The sequence below is a fragment of the Zingiber officinale genome, chromosome 7B (assembly GCF_018446385.1).
Source record: "Zingiber officinale cultivar Zhangliang chromosome 7B, Zo_v1.1, whole genome shotgun sequence".
Classification (NCBI taxonomy): Eukaryota; Viridiplantae; Streptophyta; class Magnoliopsida; order Zingiberales; family Zingiberaceae; genus Zingiber; species Zingiber officinale.
The window spans coordinates 26,068,295-26,088,906 of record NC_055999.1 but is presented as its reverse complement, the minus strand read 5'-3'; the positions used below and the strand labels follow the sequence as shown (position 1 = coordinate 26,088,906).

At 41.5% G+C, this 20,612-nt stretch overlaps 1 protein-coding gene across 1 annotated transcript; it reads right to left on the bottom strand.

Moving 5' to 3' along the window:
- Positions 1-13,921: 13,921 nt before the first annotated feature.
- LOC122005594 (leucine-rich repeat extensin-like protein 4) lies at positions 13,922-16,444 on the bottom strand. The gene has a single exon (XM_042560687.1). It carries the CDS (start codon positions 16,275-16,277, stop codon positions 14,460-14,462), a length of 1,818 nt encoding a protein of 605 aa, XP_042416621.1. The 5' UTR covers positions 16,278-16,444; the 3' UTR covers positions 13,922-14,459.
- Positions 16,445-20,612: the final 4,168 nt, after the last annotated feature.

The window sequence follows — 20,612 nt, the reverse complement described above, 5'->3', positions numbered from 1 at the left end:
TTTTATCTCATTTCACTTTCTCTTGTTAGGATTGCAAGGTTGCAAACATAGTCCCATATTGAAAACACATGGGAAAGATCATGGGTTTATAAGAGAAAAGATATTTCCATTGGCATGAGGCCTTTTGAGGAGAGCCCAAGAGCAAAGTCATGAGGGTATAGGCCCAAAGTGGATAATATCATGTCATTGTGGAGATATCTAAATTCTTTTCGATCCTACAATTGGTATCAGAACCTGGACTACCAGAAGGTTTAACCACCGACTGTGCACAAGAGCTATGGTCTGATTGAGCCATGTGGATACAATATTGACCTCAAACAAAGAAAGTGAGGTCTCCTATGTTCACATCAAGAGGACCATATACCAGGCAGGAAGTCCTAGTTGCGGCTAGATAAGAAAGTCTTAGTAGGTCGGGTGGACCGAGGGGCAGGAAGACCTGGTGGGTCGAGAATCGGACATGAGAAGCTTATGGTCCTTTGTTTGAGGGGGGGATTGTTGGGGTCGGGTGGACCGAGGGGCAGGAAGACCTGGTGGGTCAACACATGGGAAAGGCCTTTTGGGGAGAGCCCAAGAGTAAAGCCATGAGGGCCTAGGCCCAAAGTGGATAATATCATGTCATTGTGGAGATATCTAAATTATTTTCGATCTTACATCTCTCTCTTCATCCTCTTCCATCATTCTTTCTCTCTCATCATATTTTCTCTTTCATTACACTCTCTTTTCTCATTTTCTGTCATTACACTTTCCCTCTCTTCATTCTTTTCCATCACACTTTCTCTCTCATCATACTTTCTTTCTCATCATATTTTTCTCTCACATCTAATTTTTTATCTTATTTCCCTTTAAGGGTAAAAAAGAAAATTTTGATTTATTCCGATAGAAAATATTCAACTAACCAAACATTACTTATAAAAGTAATATTCATACTCATTCTCATTCCATAATACTATGATTTTCATTCTGATTCTTATTTCTAAGAAAGAACCAAATGCCCCCTAAATCTTATGATTAGCTCAGTTGATAAGTATATAAAATAATGACTATAATAATCAAAAGGGTCAAAATTCGATAGAAGATTTTACCATCTCAGCGTAGACTTCATATCAACTTAGGGGGCGTTTAGTTTAGGGGAATAGGAGTGAGGAATGGGAATGAGAATCATTGATTGTCATTGTTAATGTTTGGATTATATGAATAGAAATACAAATAAGAGAATGAATCCTTGAAATTGGGTAATAACTCATTCTCATGTACCTCCCCTTCAATGAGTCATTATCCTATTTTCATCAATCAAAATATTCTTTTATTCCAAAAATACCCTTAACCTAAAACTAAAATTTTTTCTCTTAAAATCAAATATCAAAATATATTTATTTATTTTTTCTTTCATATCACTTCTCTCTCCTTGTTCTCTCTCATTATATTTTCTCTCTCATCTTTTTATCACACACTTTCTTTCTCCTCAATCTCTCCCATCAGACTCTCTTTTCTCTTTTTTTCTCATTACACTTTCTCTCTCATCATACTTTCTCTCTCCTCAATCTCTTCCATCGCACTCTCTTTGTAACGACCCGCCTCCTACTAGCTAGGCTGCGAGGCCGATCGTTACATTATGCTGTGCTAACTATTCCAAGACCATCATCAAATCTAGGTGCGGAAGCTGTACTAATTAAAATTTTGCTAAACTATTATCATTTCTTGGTTCTACATGTGCTAAGGGGTGTAATCTAAACTATTCATGACATATATTACATCCCCCAATGGCCAAGGAACCTAACTAAGAGTTTCTTGCTGATATCAGGCCTCCCAATCGATCCACGGATCGATTGGAATGGCCGGATCGATCCATTGATCGATCCAGGTGGCTACTGTATGTGGGGCTTAGGTTGGATCGATCCAGCACGCTACTGTGCTCGGGCAATATTCTGGATCGATCGGCTGATCGATCCAGACTGGCCAATCGATCCGGTGATCGATCCCAGAGCCTTCTGTTCGCGATAGAATTTGCTGGATCGATCGGCTGATCGATCCAGAGGCCTACTGTTCGCGGTACGAACTTCTCAATCGATCGGCTGATCGATTGAGAAGCCTCCAATCGATCAGCCGATCGATTGGGGCTTTCTGATTTCGTACCAGGAGTCTGATTTCAGCACTGTTTCGTGCCTCAATCACACATACAAGTTCTAAAATGACTGGGAAACATTCTAACATCACATAACTAAGGTTCTAAGCATGGTAGAGTGCATAATTTACTAGTTCATGGCAATTAAACATACTAAAGTGCGAAATAACCAAATGCTAAAAAGTTCTAGTGCTTAAACAAGTTTATTGAAATTCCCTAAGATCTTTATTCCAAGTTCCATCCACACACATCTTCATCGCATTGCCCTCCAGCCTCCGCTAGTCCATCTTTCCTTTACCTTTATCTGCAGTATAAGGAAAAGAAAGTATCTGTAAGCTTTCGCTTAGTAAGAAACTATCTACCTCACAAAAACATGCATTCGATGCAATATGCCTTTAAAACATGTTATTTGAAATATGTACTGTTTAGACTAAACATGGCATACTGAAATCACTGAACATGAACACTAAAGCATGGCATACAAAGCTAATCATAAACTATCATGTGTATCAATAAGAAAGAACTGAGCTGAAACATGAACTGAGCTAGACTGAAGCTGAATTCAAACCCAACTAATATAACTGATCTTTGTGAGCTTTGAAAAGCTAATAACATAATAGATTAAAATAATAATCATGTTGTTGTTTGGGCCCGGCGATTGTACTTGCTGTGCGCGCATCCCTAACTAAACTCGGGGTTGCAAATTCCGAATCTAGTAGGGTTTGCTAGGTTAGCTGAACCTAGGGACGACTATGGGAGTCCAACCCAATGGATATCTAATCCAGTACAGTGCCACTGAGAAAGTAAAATACTGAACATAAGCTAATAGCTATTGTCTTGCTTCTACTAGGTTGTCTAAATCTAGAACTAGGTTATCTGAACCTAGAGGCGACTGTGGGAGCCCACCCATTGGACATTTGGTCCTGTAAAAGCTAGAGCAAGACTAAATAGGCTATGTAAATGCTTCTAGTGCATTTATCCAAGCTAATAAAATGCCTAATTAGCATTTGACTGCGCTAAACATTCTATCGAGCACTTGGTGTACGCTAGTGCACACCTTATGTGCTGAAATTTGCATACGACTAAACTAATGCATAAAAATCACACGAATAGCTACTTATACCGCAGGTGAGGGGTTTCTTACCTCCTGTTCGTAATTTCTTACTATTCTAATCGCTAGGTTTCACAGAGGAGAGATCTCTTCAACGATCTTCTCACGTCTATGCGTTCCTCTCGCGGAGGGGAGCGTCCTCGTGCCCTTGATGTTGCCGGGAGGTGCTCCTAGAACCCTTGGCTTGGGGCGCCGAGAGAGGGAGGGGAAGGAGGAGTGGGCGGCAGTGAGGGTTGAGGAGAAGAGAATCACGATTAAAATAAAACTCTCACTTAATAATTTCTTATTTATATTAAGTGGTAACTTCGGCCCAACTTGAATATAAATTTAATTGTTTCCCTTTCCTTTCAGCACGGCTCTGCTGGGTTCAACTGGTTACTAGAATTATCCATAAACCATAGGTCTCGGGTTCAATTCTCGCTTAGGCCATTTTCGTTTTCTATTTGTTTTTGCTACTTCCGCTACTCTAAAAATTCTGTAAAAATATCCTAAAATTCCAAAAAAATCATAGAATATTTCTAAAATAGTTTTGAGAATTTTTGGGCGTTACAATCCCCCTTATTTTATAAAAAGTTCGTCCTCGAACTTAGAATAACTCTGGGTACTTCTGTCTCATACTGGCTTCTGTCTCCCAGGTTGCTTCTTCTGCTGTGTGACTTTGCCAAATTATTTTCACAAATGGTACTTCCTTGTTCCGCAATTTCTTAACTGCTCGGTCTATTATCTGAATAGGCCGACTGTCATAGCTGAGGTCTTCGCGGACTTGTACCGACTGGGGCTCAATCACCTGGGTGGCATCTGGGATATGCTTCTTCAGCATAGAGACATGAAATACGTTGTGGACAGCTGACATTTCCTGGGGTAGCTCTAACTCATATGCTACCTTGCCCACTCTTCTGCTGATAAGGTATGGTCCCACATATCTGGGACTTAGTTTGCCCTTCTTCCCAAAACGTATTACTCCCTTCATGGGAGCTACTCTGAGGAACACTGAATCCCCAACTGCGAACTCTAAGGGTCTGCGCCGTGTATCAGCATAGCTTTTCTGGCGGCTCTGAGCTGTCTCTATCCTCTGGCGGATCTGCTGTATAGCTGCTGTGGTATCTGCCACTAGATCTGTCTGAAGCTCTAGTTCTTTCTGTTCACCACTCTCATACCAGCAGATTGGAGATCTACACCTCCACCCATAGAGAGCCTCGTAAGGTGCCATGCCGATGGTGGCCTGATAGCTGTTGTTGTATGCAAATTCTGCTAAACTCAGATATTTGCACCAACTTCCTTTGAAATCTAGTGCACATGCACGGAGCATATCTTCGAGTACCTGATTTACTCACTCCGTCTGACCATCTGTCTGAGGATGGAAGGCTGTGCTGAATTTTAACTTCGTGCCCAAAGCTGACTGTACACACTCCCAGAAGTGTGATGTGAACCTACTGTCTCTGTCTGAAATAATGGTTCGTGGGACTCCATGCAATCTGACAATCTCCTTGAGGTACAACTGAGCTAGCTGTTCCATGGAGTAGGATATCCTGATAGCTAAAAAGTGGGCTGATTTAGTCAACCTGTCGACTATTACCCAGATGGTATCAAAACCATTCGTGGTTCTGGGTAGTCCCACTATGAAATCCATGGAAATGTCTTCCCACTTCCATTCGGGTATCTGAATGGGCTGCAAGACTCTTCCTGGTCTCTGATGTTCTGCCTTAACCCTCTGACAGGTTAGGCAGATGCTGACATATCGAGCGATGTCTCTCTTCATCCTAGGCCACCAAAAACGCTTCTTCAAGTCCTGGTATATTTTGGTGGAGCCTGGATGCATCGCATAAGGAGTCTTGTGAGCCTCCTCTAAAATCTTGCTTCGTAGTTCCTCCTGATCTGGAACGCATAATCTGTCACCAAAGTACAATACCCCACTACCAGATACTCTGAATTCCCTACTGCCTGATTCTGCTACTCCTTGCTTGATTTTCTGAATTTCAGGATCCTGTTCCTGAGCTGTCTGAATGTCACCAAGCAAGGTAGACTCTAATGTCATAGTAGAGAGCTGTCCGACTATGAGTTCGAGACTGAAATCTGTGATCTCTTTCTGTAGGGGCGGTGACATGGCTGCTAGAGATAACAAGGTAGCACTGGACTTTATGCTAAGTGCATCTGCTACCCTATTTGCTTTTCCTGGGTGGTAGAGGATGTCTATGTCGTAGTCTTTAACCAGTTCTAGCCATCTGCATTGTCGCATATTCAGATCCTTCTGAGTGAAGAAGTACTTCAGACTCTGATGATCTGTATACACTCTGCACTGAGCTCCATACAAGTAATGTCTCCAAATTTTGAGAGCGAACACCACTGCTGCAAGCTCAAGGTCATGAGTAGGATAGTTCTTCTTATAATCCTTGAGTTGTCTGGAGGTGTAGGCGATTACCTTGCCATCTTGCATCAGCACTGCTCCTAGTCCCAACTTAGAGGCATCACTATAAATATCGAAACTGTCTGTGTTCTCGGGTAGAGCTAGAATAGGTGCACTGGTCAATCTTCTTTTTAACTCGCTAAAGCTGTTCTCACAGTCCTCTGTCCACTGAAATTTCCTGTTCTTCCTGGTGAGAGCTGTCAGTGGGGAGGCTATCCTGGAGAAGTCTTCTACGAATTTTCTGTAGTAATCTGCTAATCCCAGAAAGCTCCTGATCTCACTAGCGTTCTTGGGTCTTTTCCAGTTACCCACAGCTTCTATCTTACTGGGGTCTACCATAATACCATCCTTTGAGATGATGTGACCCAGGAAGGACACTTGATCCAACCAAAATTCACATTTTGTGAACTTGGCGTACAACTGGTTCTGCTGAAGGGTCTGCAGTACTATTCTCAGGTGCTCTGCGTGTTCTTCCTAAGTTCCTGAATAGATAAGAATGTCATCGATGAAGACGATAACGAACTTATCTAAGTACTCTCTGAATACTCTGTTCATGAGGTCCATGAAAGTAGCTGGAGCATTTGTCACGCCAAAGGGCATGACTACGAACTCGTAATGTCCGTATCTAGTCCTGAATGTTGTCTTGGGTATATCCCCTTCCTTGACTTTCACCTGATGATAACCTGATCTGAGGTCTATCTTAGAGAACACTGCTGACCCCTTTAGCTGATCGAGCAGGTCATCTATTCTGGGAAGAGGATACCTGTTCTTGATCGTGACTTGATTCAGTGCTCTGTAATCTATGCACAGGCGCATGCTCCCGTCCTTCTTCTTCACGAACAATACAAGCGCTCCCCATGGTGAGTGACTCGGACGTATGAAGCCCTTGTCAAGCAGCTCCTGTAGTTTCTCATGAAGTTCTTTCAGTTCTGCTGGAGCCATGCGGTAAGGTGCTTTGGAGATAGGATTTGTACCGGGAATGAGTTCTATCTCAAATTCAATCTCCCTGTCTGGTGCTAGGCCTGGTAACTCTTCAAGGAAGACTGCTGGGTAGTCACGTACGACTCGAACCTCTGCTAGCTGTCGGTCCTTGTCCTGACCGGTACTGACTACATGTGCTAAAAATCCCGTACATCCTGAATCCATTAATCTCTGTGCTTTCATAGCGGAGAGAAACTTTTTGGCCTTTCTCTTGGGTTCTCCGATGAACTCGAACTATGCCTCTGCTTCAGGTTGGAATACGACTTTCTGTTTACGGCACTCGATGGAAGCACCGTATCTGATCAAGAAGTCCATTCCAAGGATGACATCGTAGTCAGTCATATTTAGCACTATCAGATCACAAAAGAGCTCTCTGTTTGCTATAATAACTGACACTGCTCTGAGCCAGTGCGTGAATGCCATAATTTCTCCTGAAGGTAAGGTCTTCAGAAATTGACTACTGACTACCTCTGGAGGTCTTGCTAACTTCTCAGCAAATGCCCTGGATATATAAGAATGGGTTGCCCCAGTATCGAATAATACAGTTGTACTTTGCTGTAAAATACTAATCTGACCTGTAACAACTATCGAGGCATTCACTACGTCTTCTCTGGTTAAGGAGTAGATCCTTGCATTCGTCATAGCTGGAGGGGCTTCTAGTCTGCTCTGGCTGATGTGTGGACCATCTAGAGTGGCCTGCATCTGATGTAACTGGACTGGCTGGCCTCCATACTGAATCGGTTGTGGTGGAGGAAGACTAGTCTTGTTCGGGCACTGCTTAGCCATATGTCCTTCCTGTCCACACTCAAAGCATCCTCGTGTGCCATTACGACAAACTCCCGGGTGGAATTTCCCACAAGTAGCACACTTTGGATAACTAGGCTGTTTGCTGGCTGGTCCTCCCTTTGGGTAACTCCCTGGTTTGCGCTTGTTGCTGGGTTCCCTTTCCAGTAGAGCTGTGGCCCTGTTGCTTCTAAGTGCTTGAGCCTCCTTGCCCTTTGGGCTCTGAGAGGACTTGCTTCTGCTGCTTGATATTATTCTGGTAGTGCTCGGTGGTCAGAGCACTGCTGACTAGTTCTTCGGTGGTTTGCGGCCTGTGAACGCCGCCAGCCACGTTCATTGCTATTTCCGGCCTCAGCATCTTGAGCATCAACCGGACTCTTTCTTTCTCTGTGCTGACTAGTTCAGGGCATAGACGAGCCAATCTATTGAATTTCTTCACGGCTTCCTTAACCGATAGGTTGCCCTGACGAAACTCAGTGAACTCGTCGTAGTGGCGGTTTGTGACTCGCATGTGAAAGAATTCTTCAAGAACTCCTTCTCGAAGTCTGCCCATGTCATATGGTTTACTGGGCGCTTCACTCTGATTCTCTCCCACCACATGCGTGCATCTCCTGTCAGGCAGAAGGAGGCGCACTTCACCTTCTCATGTTCTGGCCAGTCCAGGAGCTCCATCGTACTCTCCAGTGTTTTGAACCAAGCTTGAGCATCCCATGGTTCACTGGTGCCTGAGAAGTTCTCGGGCTTAACTCTCTGCCACAGGATCAGATAGGTCTCTCTTTTTGCCTCTGCTGCTGGGGCCACTGGTGTTGTAGGCTGGACTGGTGGAACCTCTAAGACGACTGACGTTGCTACGTTTGGTTCCGGGGTGACTGTGGGAGTATTCTACTGATTAGCCTTTAAGGTGGCTATCTCCTGCTGCTGTTCAGCTAACTGCTGCTGTAATTGAGCCACCAATGCTGTCAGGTCTGGGGGAGGCACTGAACTGCCTGCCTCATGCTGGGGCTCAGTAGCTGGTGCCCTTCTAGCTGGGCGTCCTCGTGCCATCTCTAGAGACATGGAGGACACACATGACTAATACAATCATAAGGGAGTAACTATTGTTATCATGTCAACTACTATCATGAACAAGCATGCTCTAGTTATATCTAAACATGAAACAAGAAACATAAAGAAGGTGAGAGATGTTCTTACTTGGAAGCTGCAGGTTCAATGCTGATGTGTGTGTAGGAAGTATGGAAACTGCTCGAATACCACTCTGTAACGACCCGCCTCCTACTGGCTAGGCTGCGAGGCCGATCGTTACATTATGCTGTGCTAACTATTCCAAGACCATCATCAAATCTAGGTGCGGAAGCTGTACTAATTAAAATTTTGCTAAACTATTATCATTTCTTGGTTCTACATGTGCTAAGGGGTGTAATCTAAACTATTCATGACATATATTACATCCCCCAATGGTCAAGGAACCTAACTAAGAGTTTCTTGCTGATATCAGGCCTCCCAATCGATCCACGGATCGATTGGAATGGCCGGATCGATCGATTGATCGATCCAGGTGGCTACTGTATGTGGGGCTTAGGTTGGATCGATCCAGTGATCGATCCAGCACGCTACTGTGCTCGAGCAATATTCTGGATCGATCGGCTGATCGATCCAGACTGGCCAATCGATCCAGTGATCGATCCCAGAGCCTTCTGTTCGCGACAGAATTTGCTGGATCGATCCAGAGGCCTACTGTTCGCGGTACGAACTTCTGAATCGATCGGCTGATCGATTCAGAAGCCTCCAATCGATCAGCCGATCGATTGGGGCTTCTGATTTCGTACCAGGAGTCTGATTTCAGCACTGTTTCGTGCCTCAATCACACATACAAATTCTAAAATGACTGGGAAACATTCTAACATCACATAACTAAGGTTCTAAGCATGGTAGAGTGCATAATTTACTAGTTCATGGCAATTAAACATACTAAAGTGCGAAATAACTAAATGCTAAAAAGTTCTAGTGCTTAAACAAATTTGCTGAAATTCCCTAAGATCTCTATTCCAAGTTCCATCTACACACATCTTCATCACATTGTCCTCCAGCCTCCGCTAGTCCATCTTTCCTTTACCTTTATCTGCAGTATAAGGAAAAAAAAGTATCTGTAAGCTTTCGCTTAGTAAGAAACCATCTACCTCACAAAAACATGCATTCGATGCAATATGCCTTTAAAACATGCTATTTGAAATATGTACTGTTTAGACTAAACATGGCATACTGAAACCACTGAACATGAACACTAAAGCATGGCATACAAAGTTAATCATAAACTATCATGTGTATCAATAAGAAAGAACTGAGCTGAAACATGAACTGAGTTAGACTGAAGCTGAATTCAAACCCAACTAATATAACTGATCTTTGTGAGCTTTGAAAAGCTAATAACATAATAGATTAAAATAATAATCATGTTGTTGTTTGGGCCCGGCGACTGTACTTGCTGTGCGCGCATCCCTAACTAAACCCGGGGTTGCAAATTCTGAATCTAGTAGGGTTTGCTAGGTTAGCTGAACCTAGGGACGACTATGGGAGTCCAACCCAATGGATATCTAATCCAGTACGGTGCCACTGAGAAAGTAAAATACTGAACATAAGCTAATAGCTATTGTCTTGCTTCTACTAGGTTGTCTAAACCCATAACTAGGTTATCTGAACCTAGAGGCGACTGTGGGAGCCCACCCATTGGACATCTGGTCCTATAAAAGCTAGAGCAAGACTAAATAGGCTATGTAAATGCTTCTAGTGCATTTATCCAAGCTAATAAAATGTCTAATTAGCATTTGACTGCGCTAAACATTCTATCGAGCACTTGGTGTACGCTAGTGCACACCTTATGTGCTGAAATTTGCATACGACTAAACTAATGCATAAAAATCACACGAATAGCTACTTATAACGCAGGTGAGGGGTTTCTTACCTCCTGTTCGTAATTTCTTACGATTCTAATCGCTAGGTTTCACGGAGGAGAGATCTCTTCAACGATCTTCTCGCGTCTATGCGTTCCTCTCGCGGAGGGGAGCGTCCTCGTGCCCTTGATGTTGCCGGGAGGTGCTCCTAGAACCCTTGGCTTGGGGCGCCGAGAGAGGGAGGGGAAGGAGGAGTGGGCGGCGGTGAGGGTTGAGGAGAAGAGAATCACGATTAAAAGAAAACCCTCACTTAATAATTTCTTATTTATATTAAGTGGTAACTTCGGCCCAACTTGAATATAAATTTAATTGTTTCCCTTTCCTTTCATCACGGTCCTGCTGGGTTCAACTGGTTACTAGAATTATCCATAAACCATAGGTCTCGGGTTCAATTTCTGCTTAGGCTATTTTCGTTTTCTATTTTTTTTGCTACTTCCGCTACTCTAAAACTTCTGTAAAAATATCCTAAAATTCCAAAAAAATCATAGAATATTTCTAAAATAGTTTTGAGAATTTTCGGGCGTTACACTCTTCCTTCTTTTTTCTCATCATACTTTCTCTCTTCTCAATCTCTCCCATCACACTCTCTTTTCTTTTTTTCTCATCACACTATCTCTTTCCTCAATCTCTCTTATCGCACTCCTTACTTTTTTTTTCCTCAACACACTTTCTCTCTCATCATACTTTCTCCCTCATCTTACTTTCTCTCTCCTCAATCTCTCCCATCACACTCACTATTCTCTTTTTTTCTCATCACACTTTCTCTCTCATCATATTTTCTCTCTCACCATACTTTCTCTCTCCTCAATCTCTCTCATCACACTCTCTCTCCTCATTTTTTCTCATTATATTTTCTCTCTCTTCATCCTATCTCTTCATACTTTCTCTCACATTATATTTTCTCTCTCATCATGCTCTCTCCTATCACACTCTCTTTTCTCATTTTCTCTCATCACACTTTCTCTCTCTTCATTTTTTTTCTCATCGCACTTTCTCTCTCATCATACTTTCTCTCTCATCATTCTTTTTCATCATATTTTTCTCTCACATTCAACTTTCTCTCACATCTAATTTTTTCTCTTATTTTCTTTTAAAGGTAAAAAAGGAAATTTTAATTTATTCCGATAGAAAATATGTAACTAACCAAACATTGCTTTTAAGAGTGATATTCATACTCATACCCATTCTCATTCCATAATACATTGATTCCCATTCCGATTCCTATTTCTAGAAAAGAACTAAACAGCTCCTTAGATTTCTACTGAACTTTTCCGGTGTGGACCATCACACTTTTATTTAATAATAATAGAAATAGATTACGATGGGAAGATATGTTATTTTAATTAAAAAAGTCTTTTTAATTTTTACCATTTTCCTAGCAACCCGGAAACTTTAAAATGATTATTAGATGAAAGTATCAAATACAATCTAAAAGCTTTAATCACTTATGAATGTGCTTTTGCTGCACAATAAATATTACTAGATATTTAACAAAATAAAAGAAAGTCTTAATATTTTATTAATATCTAGTATGCAATGTAACAAATAAAAAAATGATTGTTATTTTAAATATCATTGTAATTCTCTCCTAGTGTTGAGATAACAATATAATTCTATATCCGAAATTTTAAATAGGGATGATATTTTTTTGTCCAAATGTTAAAAAAAAATAATGTGTGAAATTGCATTATCTCTATTTAGAATTTCTTTTACAACGAGGCTATAGCCTTATTCGACTAAATGAGACCAGCTAATGAAATTGTAAATATGTGAAAATAAAATATTTACCAACAGAGAAACATTTATAGAATAATAAGAATGTTTATTCAACTAAAAAATGAAGCTGTTTTTTGGTATTTTTTTTATTGAACCACAAAAAGGTTTTTTTCTACCATTCTGAAGAGTAATGTAAAAAGATTATTCAAAAGGCTTATTTCAAGTAGAAGCTTTAATGTCATTGCTATCTTATGCATGTAGCCACTTTCTACCATTTCATTTTTCTTGAAGTTGGTTAGAGAGCTTGGAGTTCAAGAAGTTTTAACTCTGGCCACTTTTACTTAGAAAAGAAGAATACAAAACTACATCAAATGTAATAGTGCAATCAAGCATTAGATCGAAATGATAAAAAATGAAATAGACAAATTAGGTTACCCTAACTGTAGAGAAGAATATAAGAAGAAATCAATTGTCCCATGCTTAACTTGAATTGTTTTAAGGCTCCATACAGGCTTCTTTTTCTCTCTCCTCTCAACATGTACAATTGGAAGAAAATGAAATTGAACTAATGATTTGTTTTCACCTTTTACAAAAGGTCATACATCAACTCTTACACTTTTTGGACTCTCAAGTCTTAGCCATGTGAGGTGACTCACTCTACATTGAAACTGAATGGTTCTCCCTAAGCTACTAAAGGTGCCCGGCACTGGTAGGGGTTGGTGAAAGAGGACATAGCCAGCTTAAATAATGAAGGTGGAAGTCCTGCCATATGTAGAATGCCTTCGGTACACACACATGTATTTGTACTGAGCAACAAGCACTATACTCGTCATACCTCAAAGTCAAACCCATTGCCATATTTCTCACAAGTTAGAAAATTTTCACCAATCCACCGGCGTTAATCAAGGAACTAAGGTCTGTTTTTCTACACTAAAAAGTCCAGAAATGGAGACTAACCAGCTTGGGTTTTCATCTCAATTCATTTCTGTCCATTCTCTCTTGTCCTATTTTATTCCCCTCCACCAAACATAGTACTGGTACTATGAATGCTTCTTCCTACGTGGTTGGTTTGCCGACACAAAAGCATTATGTGATCGCAGCTAAATCCCAAAGAGTTAACATTAAAGAGGACATGCCATTAAAGAAGCTTTCGGCCATTGTCAAACCCATTGTCTCTATCCAACTACTGTAAAGAATGCCCAAGTCCGTGTACAAATCTGTCACATGGTTACCGGTTCAGCTAAGCAAGTCCATGTATACATGTTCCATGTATAACTAGTCTAAACTACCTCAAGTACCAAATTAAGTTGCCAGCTTCACCGACAATTATGGCACGAAACAAGGCACATGCTGGAAAGGACAATAAAGCCAAACTAATTGACTATCATATGATTGCAGAATGCTCTCCTAACTTACTTTGCACGACTATGAAACATAAGAAAGGAATTGGGCAAATGAATATAAGAACTAAAGAGTGCTTTAGAGATAAAGAGATGAAACATTCTGAAAGTAACACTTTGATGATAGTAACTATGGTGGACAATCTGAGGGTAAAAAGAAATTTTTAAAGATAAATAAAAGTTAAAAGGGAGGTAAATCACAAATAAACGTTGTTCTAGATTATAAGGAAGGTAGCTAGCTATGACACAGATATATACAGTGTTTGTTTGAATCCTCCATTAACATACAGTTTTCAAGGAATAGAATGCATTCAGAATCGATCCAAATTGACAAGTATTTTACTCATTTTAGAAGCAAAGATCATAGAAGCATCACTTGCAAACAAGTAAAATATGACAGACAAAAGTGATGTGACTCGACCAATAAATTTAGGACCACGATGATAGCTTAATTAGTGGCTAGAATAATGTGCAAGCACATAGTTGTTATTCAAACACAAGCACTCATTACAAACTGACAATGTATAGACACCATTGATAATAGTTGCAAAGCATGCTTTGAGAATCTGTGTTCATGATATAAAAAATAAAATGAAAATAACAAAGTATAACAAAAGAAGATGATACCCCGAAGTGATCTGCATATCTTGAGTCTCATGTTCTCTGTACTCATTTTTCCCTTGCACTTACTCCATCTCTTGCTGTCAATCATTTATTCACAAACATATATATTTGTAGCTCAAGTTACTGTGGAGATGTTCCCCAGCGTTCCCTTACTCCATTGCTTTGTCCAAATGATGGAAGTTGCATGCACAAAGCAGTGGTAATCCAAGTAAAACTTGCTTCTTTCATCTCGAATTTAAGATTGCTTGATAAGCATCAAAATGTTCAAAGAAATAATCTGATAAATCAAAAACATGATGGAGAATCAAGCACCATAAGAATCACAAATGAATGAAAGATTTTTGGGAGGATGAGAATAATTCCAAAAGAATTAATAGAGTGGAGGAGGAGGGGGAGATGCGTATTTGACTCCAACAACGGGTGGCAATGGAGCTTCGTAATTAAGTTTTGGAGGCGGGGGATATAACGTGGGTGGTGGCGGTGATCCGTAGTGGTAAACCGGCAGCGGACCTAAATTAGGTGGCGGCGGTGATCCGTAGTGGTAAACCGGCAGTGGAGGTAAATTAGGTGGCGGAAGCGGAGAGTAGTAATACAGGGGCGGTGGAGGTGGTGAATTAGGCGGTGGAGGTGGTGGGGGCGACGGAGGAGGTGGGGAAGGGGGTGGGGGCGACGGTGGCGGTGGAGATGGGGGTGGAGGAGAAGGAGGCGGTGGAGACGGTGGAGGTGGGGATGGCGGAGGTGGAGACGGCGGCGGTGGAGATGGTGGAGGCGGGGATGGCGGAGGTGGAGAAGGAGGCGGGGGAGATGGTGGAGGCGGAGATGGTGGAGGTGGAGAAGGAGATGGCGGCGGCAGAGATGGTGGAGATGGAGATGGCGGCGGTGGAGATGGTGGAGGCGGTGAATGTGGCGGAAAGTAAATTGGTGGATGCGGAGATGGCGGGGGCGGGGATGGAGGAGGAGGTGGAGGAAGCTCGGGCACGAATGGCTTGCAACGGAACGTACTACAATCCACCGGGTGCGACAAGAACGATCTGCACTGCTTCGCCGACCGCTGCCACGGCCGTTTCGGCAGGCAATTCCTCCTATCATCGAAAGACTGAACTTTTAAGCACGGCGGTGGCTCGCCAGTGAAGAAATTGTAGGAGTAAGTAAAATTCTGCAGGTGTGGAAGCTCGCAGATGGCCTCTGGGATGTCTCCTGACAACAGATTATGCGCAACGTCGAGCTGCTCGAGGTCAGTCATGCCGCTGATCTCCTCCGGCAGAGGCCCCAGCAGCTGGTTGAAGCTGATGTCAAACACCGTGAGCTTCCTGAGCAGGCCAATCTCGGACGGGAGGCAGGACCGGAGCCCATTATTCATCAGGATGATCTCGTTCAAGGTGTTCGACATATTGCCAAGGCTAGCCGGGAGACATCCTCCGAACCTGTTGTCGGCCAGAACGATGACGGACACCAGCGAGTTTCCGATATTGTCCGGAATGTCGAACACAAACCTGTTGTGGTTGATGAAGATGGCATCGAGCGGCTTGTCAAAGAGCTCGCGGGGCACGCCGCCCTCGAACTCGTTGAACCGTATGTCAAGAAACTTGAGCGCAGGAAGCTCGAGGAGCACCCGAGGGAACTTACCGGCGAAGCGGTTGTTGCTCAGATCAATCTCGAAGAGGCGAGTCAGCTTGCAGAACTCGTGCGGGACAGTGCCGCAGAAGCGGTTGGAGTTGATGTGGAAGAGTGCGAGATCCGTAAGTAGGCCGAGCTCCTCCGGGAGGTACCCCGCAATGTCGGCGTGGTTTAGGTCGATGCCGGCGACGACGGTGAGCGAACTGTTGCAGGGAAGCGGAGCGCAGAAGACGCCTGAATAGGAGCAGACGTTGGGTCCCACCCAGTTGCCGGTGAAGTTGTAGGGGTCAGAGAGAATAGCCTGCTTCCACGCCTGAAGCGCGACATAGGCGTCGCGGAGGCGGGGGTTGTCGAAGTGGAAGGAGGGGTCGACGCTCACTCCCTCGCCGCGGTCGCCGTACTCGTCGACGTAGTACAGAAGCTGCCGCCGCCGTAAGAGTCCGGCATCGGCATCCTCGAGGCCATGCCAACCAACCTCCGACTCCGCCGCCGCCGGCGCAGCCGCTAAGTAGATCGAGAAAAGGAAGACGAAGCAGCACAGCTCCGACAATCTTCTACCTCTCTTCTTCATCTCATTGTCAGATTTCAGAAGAAGAGATCGAAAGGGAACGAGGACAAAGGATGACTTCTAGGTATTTGGAGGAGTGCGGTGAAGAGGAAAGGCAAGGAGGAGACAGCTAAGCACAGCTCAAAGCCCACCCGAGATTAATGAACGCGTTTAGCAGCTTCGCTAATCTCGCCCGCTTTATAATCGCCTCTTCTCTGCATGCTTCACTATTAATTAATCCCCCAAGCCGTCGGATACCGTCACTCGCGGTGACCCCAAACGTGACACTTTCCGTAAGGGGATATGATTCGCTCATCATGGATTTTGAATGGGCGGCTGCGGTCAAAAGAGACGACCAAAGGCATCGCCTTTTAGGGGAACGGCATGAACGCAGTACGATGACCGGTGGTGCTCGTAACAACAACCAATCAAGTCTAATGACTGCTTAGGGCGGTTTGTATCGTAATCAGTTAGGGCGAGTCGGGTCGGCGGTCAGGGGAGAGAACGGCATCGTGATTTGACGAGAATGCCCTAGATTTAGAGCCGTGGATAAGGGCAAATGGGACATTTCGTAACGTTGATGCGATGCTGCGCGCATGCGATGCATGGATGGCGATGGGACCACACGAACAGAAGCTCCCATGTGAGCGGGCCCCGCGGGTTGAGCCCCACCTACGCACCGCGTTCGGTGGCTGCTGACCGCGGGATTATTATTGCGCGAGACTAGAGTAATGAACAAGGAATTTTTCAAAAAGCCTCTAATCTTTTTTTTTGCATCTTTTTGAAAACTCCCCTATCGTTCCATTTATCATCCCATTGCACCCCCACTTGTTTTGATTATATTTCAAAGTGGACCCTTTTACTTAGGTTAATAAATCATTCGAGTGTTTATGGTTTGTGTGAGAGCCTAACATTACTTCATTTTACAAGAGTTATTTGTATTTTTTTATCTAGTTATATTATAAATTATCTTTGTCAAAATGAGAGGTGAGCAAAATCTCCATTAAATAATTAATCAAATTTGGAAATTCGATTGGATTGATTCATAAATTTATTTTTATAAAACAAATGATTATTTTGATTTAGTTTTAATTTTTTAATTTTAATTTTGATTAAATTGAATGGATTGATAGCAATGGAGTAATATGTTATTCTCAGTCGACTTTGTTCGTCTCTCAACTCTAAAATACTCTCAATCTATGATATTAACTTTCTGACTCTTAACTCTCGAGTTTTACTCTAAAATACTCTCAGTTCACAATTCAACTATTCGATCGGTTTGATTTTTAACCGATTGTTCAACCCTATGAGACATTGTGTTCGAATTAATAAAGAAAACTTATTTTGAAACAAACATAATGGTCAAATTGAAAAAATGCCCCTAAACTTTGAGTAGCATGTTGAAAATCTCCAAAATTATATTTTTGCCATTTTTTAGGCTTAGATAAGTGAACTCACTAGCGTTTACATGGAGGACACGACTCCTGATATTGATTTGAGAACTAAGTTTGTTTAATGAATTTATAATAAACTTTAGAATTTATTTTATAGAGAAATGAAAAGTCTTGCGCCCAGCTATTTCACAGCTGTTGTGGGATGAGAAGTCAATTTGGTTGCTATGGATTGCAAAATGAGGACTCTATCACTATCTTATAATATCACAATTGGTCAATGTAATAAATTCTCAACACTAAATTAAATTAGTGTTTCATCATTATTATGATGATTATAGCTTTCTTATAGTCAGATAGTATGTGTAATATAATTGTTAACATTATTGTAAAAAAGAATGAGGCAAATATTTCCATTTAATACATGCTATTTACACCAAATAACTTCTAAAGGGTGTACATGATAGCTTACAAATATATATGACTTGCAATAGACATACTTATGATCGAGAGGGAATTGCTAAAAGACATAAGGGACTATTCGAGTCGAGACCTTTCCTAGCTCGTTCCTTAGTTCTAAAAAGCTACTTCAACACCGCGTGCGCGACATTGCAATAATCTACACCTCATAGCGAGTGCTTAATAAGTTGTCATCCAAATTAAACATGATTAAGTGACAAGTCTTAGGCACTAAGATATGAATGGATTCCATAGCAAAGCACTCCTCGACCCAAATTAATTATGAAGCTTACTCAATCACACAACAAAAAGCTTGTGGCCCACTCCCTTAATCAAAAGCATGAAAGCTTCCAAATGACAGTGGGCAATTAGCTGTGTTCCAATTCTCCTTCCTTCAATGGCTTCTCCTTATCCTTCCATTTCTTGCTACATTATCCACATAATTGAGGAACTTTGAGTCTTCTTTGGTGATGATTTTTGCAACACAACTTTTAGTTCAAAAGAGAGGTGAATAGGGGGAGTGGCTTGCATGATACTCTATTATTTTGTTATTTGGAGATAATCATACAAACAAAAGGAAGAGAATATGGTTGGGATTGTTTGGCTTCTTTATGTAGTAATAATAAAAAAAATGATAATGCTTATCTCGATGTTTTTCCACTGTTCGTTCCAAGACTTTGTAGAAGAGAGGTAAATTATAGTATTCAGTGACCTCATAGATGAGAAAAACTTATTTCCTACTTGTAGGATTTGAACTTTACTTTTGTGATATAAATTTATCATCTGAGTATCAGCTTAGTTATGCTTGTGGGGGCTTGTTTGGTTTCTTTTATTTGGCAACATGTATTCAATTTACACTGGCTAATTTTGGGATGATCGATCTGATCACATAAAAATTTTCCATCAATTACCAAAGTAAATTGAGAAAGCCGAAACTAAAATTCAATCTTTACAAATTGAAAAAATATCTACAGCTGCACCATTGTTGAGGACTTTATTTTGCTTGTTTATAATTTGATAGGAAGTAGTCTTAAAAATTTTGCCACTCTGAGGATTTTACATTAATTTTTTTTAAAAAAAAAAACGAGAGAGAAGGTGAAGTTTGGTGAGTGTATTTTTACATTGGATTGTTCTGTAGTTAACTTATTGTTGTTGTTGTTCAAAATTATTTGTGATGTTCGTGCGGGAATGTCTGGGGGATAATTAAATGCATTTAGCTGGGTTTGTATGGATGCACACTTGTGTAATTATCCTTTATAAAATAGTTTATGATATATTAGTTTTTGCATACATTTCATGTGAAGAGATTTATTTTTTACTCTTGATTATCTTTTTATGGTATAATTTTCACTTACAATTAACATGTTAAAGTTCTTTTATAGATTTTTTAGTATCTTATATTTTGACGAGGTACAAAAGTTGACTTATATGGATTCATCTATATTTGAAATAGGGCTCATAGTAATGGAGTATATCTAAAAATTAAATTATATAAACTTTGAAGATGTTGAATATACATATTATTGGCATATAAATAAATTTTTTTTGATTGACTAAATCAATAGTAAAATAAATATTGATTGTGTCCTTCTTCATCTGCTTAGGCTATTCCTCTCTTTTCTCTTTTAGAGTTATGACAATATTCTTTTTTTAGTGGGCCTACTTTCAAGATCAGGCATGTCAAAGCGTGTCAATTAGGGGTCAACATTGTCAATGTGACTCCTCTGACAGTCAAGTCAGTACTAGCCGATATATGAAGCTCACATGAGTGCACGAGAGAGTGGAAAGAACTCAAAGGATAAGAAGAAGAAAAAAATAGTCTGTGTGAGAGAATAAAATCATATATTCACGAACCTTTATATAGTCACGAAGGTGGAAGGTCCACATAAGCTACCACTGAGCCTTAGGCGAACCATGTGGATGACTGCACAAGTGAAGCGTCATCCATCGGCTAGTCTCACGCACGCGATATTACATTAAGGACAACAACCATTGGACCATACCTCTAGACCTATCGAGCCCTTAGCCAGGCGTCGCCCTCAGAGTGGATTGTCTCACTAGGGTTAGTCCAAAGTTTAAGGACGTCGGAGGTTGAGGTCAAAGAGAGCTCGTTTGACCAGGATTCTTCATTGTTCAAGAATAGTTTTAGCCGCGCAGGTAAAAGAGAATGGGGCTCGATGGGGTTGGTTGTTATGGAGGTCATCGACCACCGTATAAGATCGAGATGGTGATAACGACCTAATTGAATTTACCCGGGTTGTATTTGTTGGAGCAATCTAGTGACCCTAGGTTTTGATGTTTAGACAAATGTTTAAGTTAGGTTTATTATTGTATTTGATATGCATTGTGAGTGTGTAGAATACAGGTACAACAAGAAAAGTCCAAGTGTGATCTTGGCAAAGGAGGAAAGTCCAAGGATAAGTCTTGGCGGTGTAAGTACAAGCATGTAGTCTTGACAACGTAAGTCCAAGTGTGACTTGGCAATGGATGAAGTCCCGGAGACACGACC

Coding starts and splice junctions, on each gene's coding strand:
- LOC122005594 (XM_042560687.1), bottom strand. CDS start 16,277: ATGAAGAAGAGAGGTAGAAGATTGTCGGAGCTGTGCTGCTTCGTCTTC.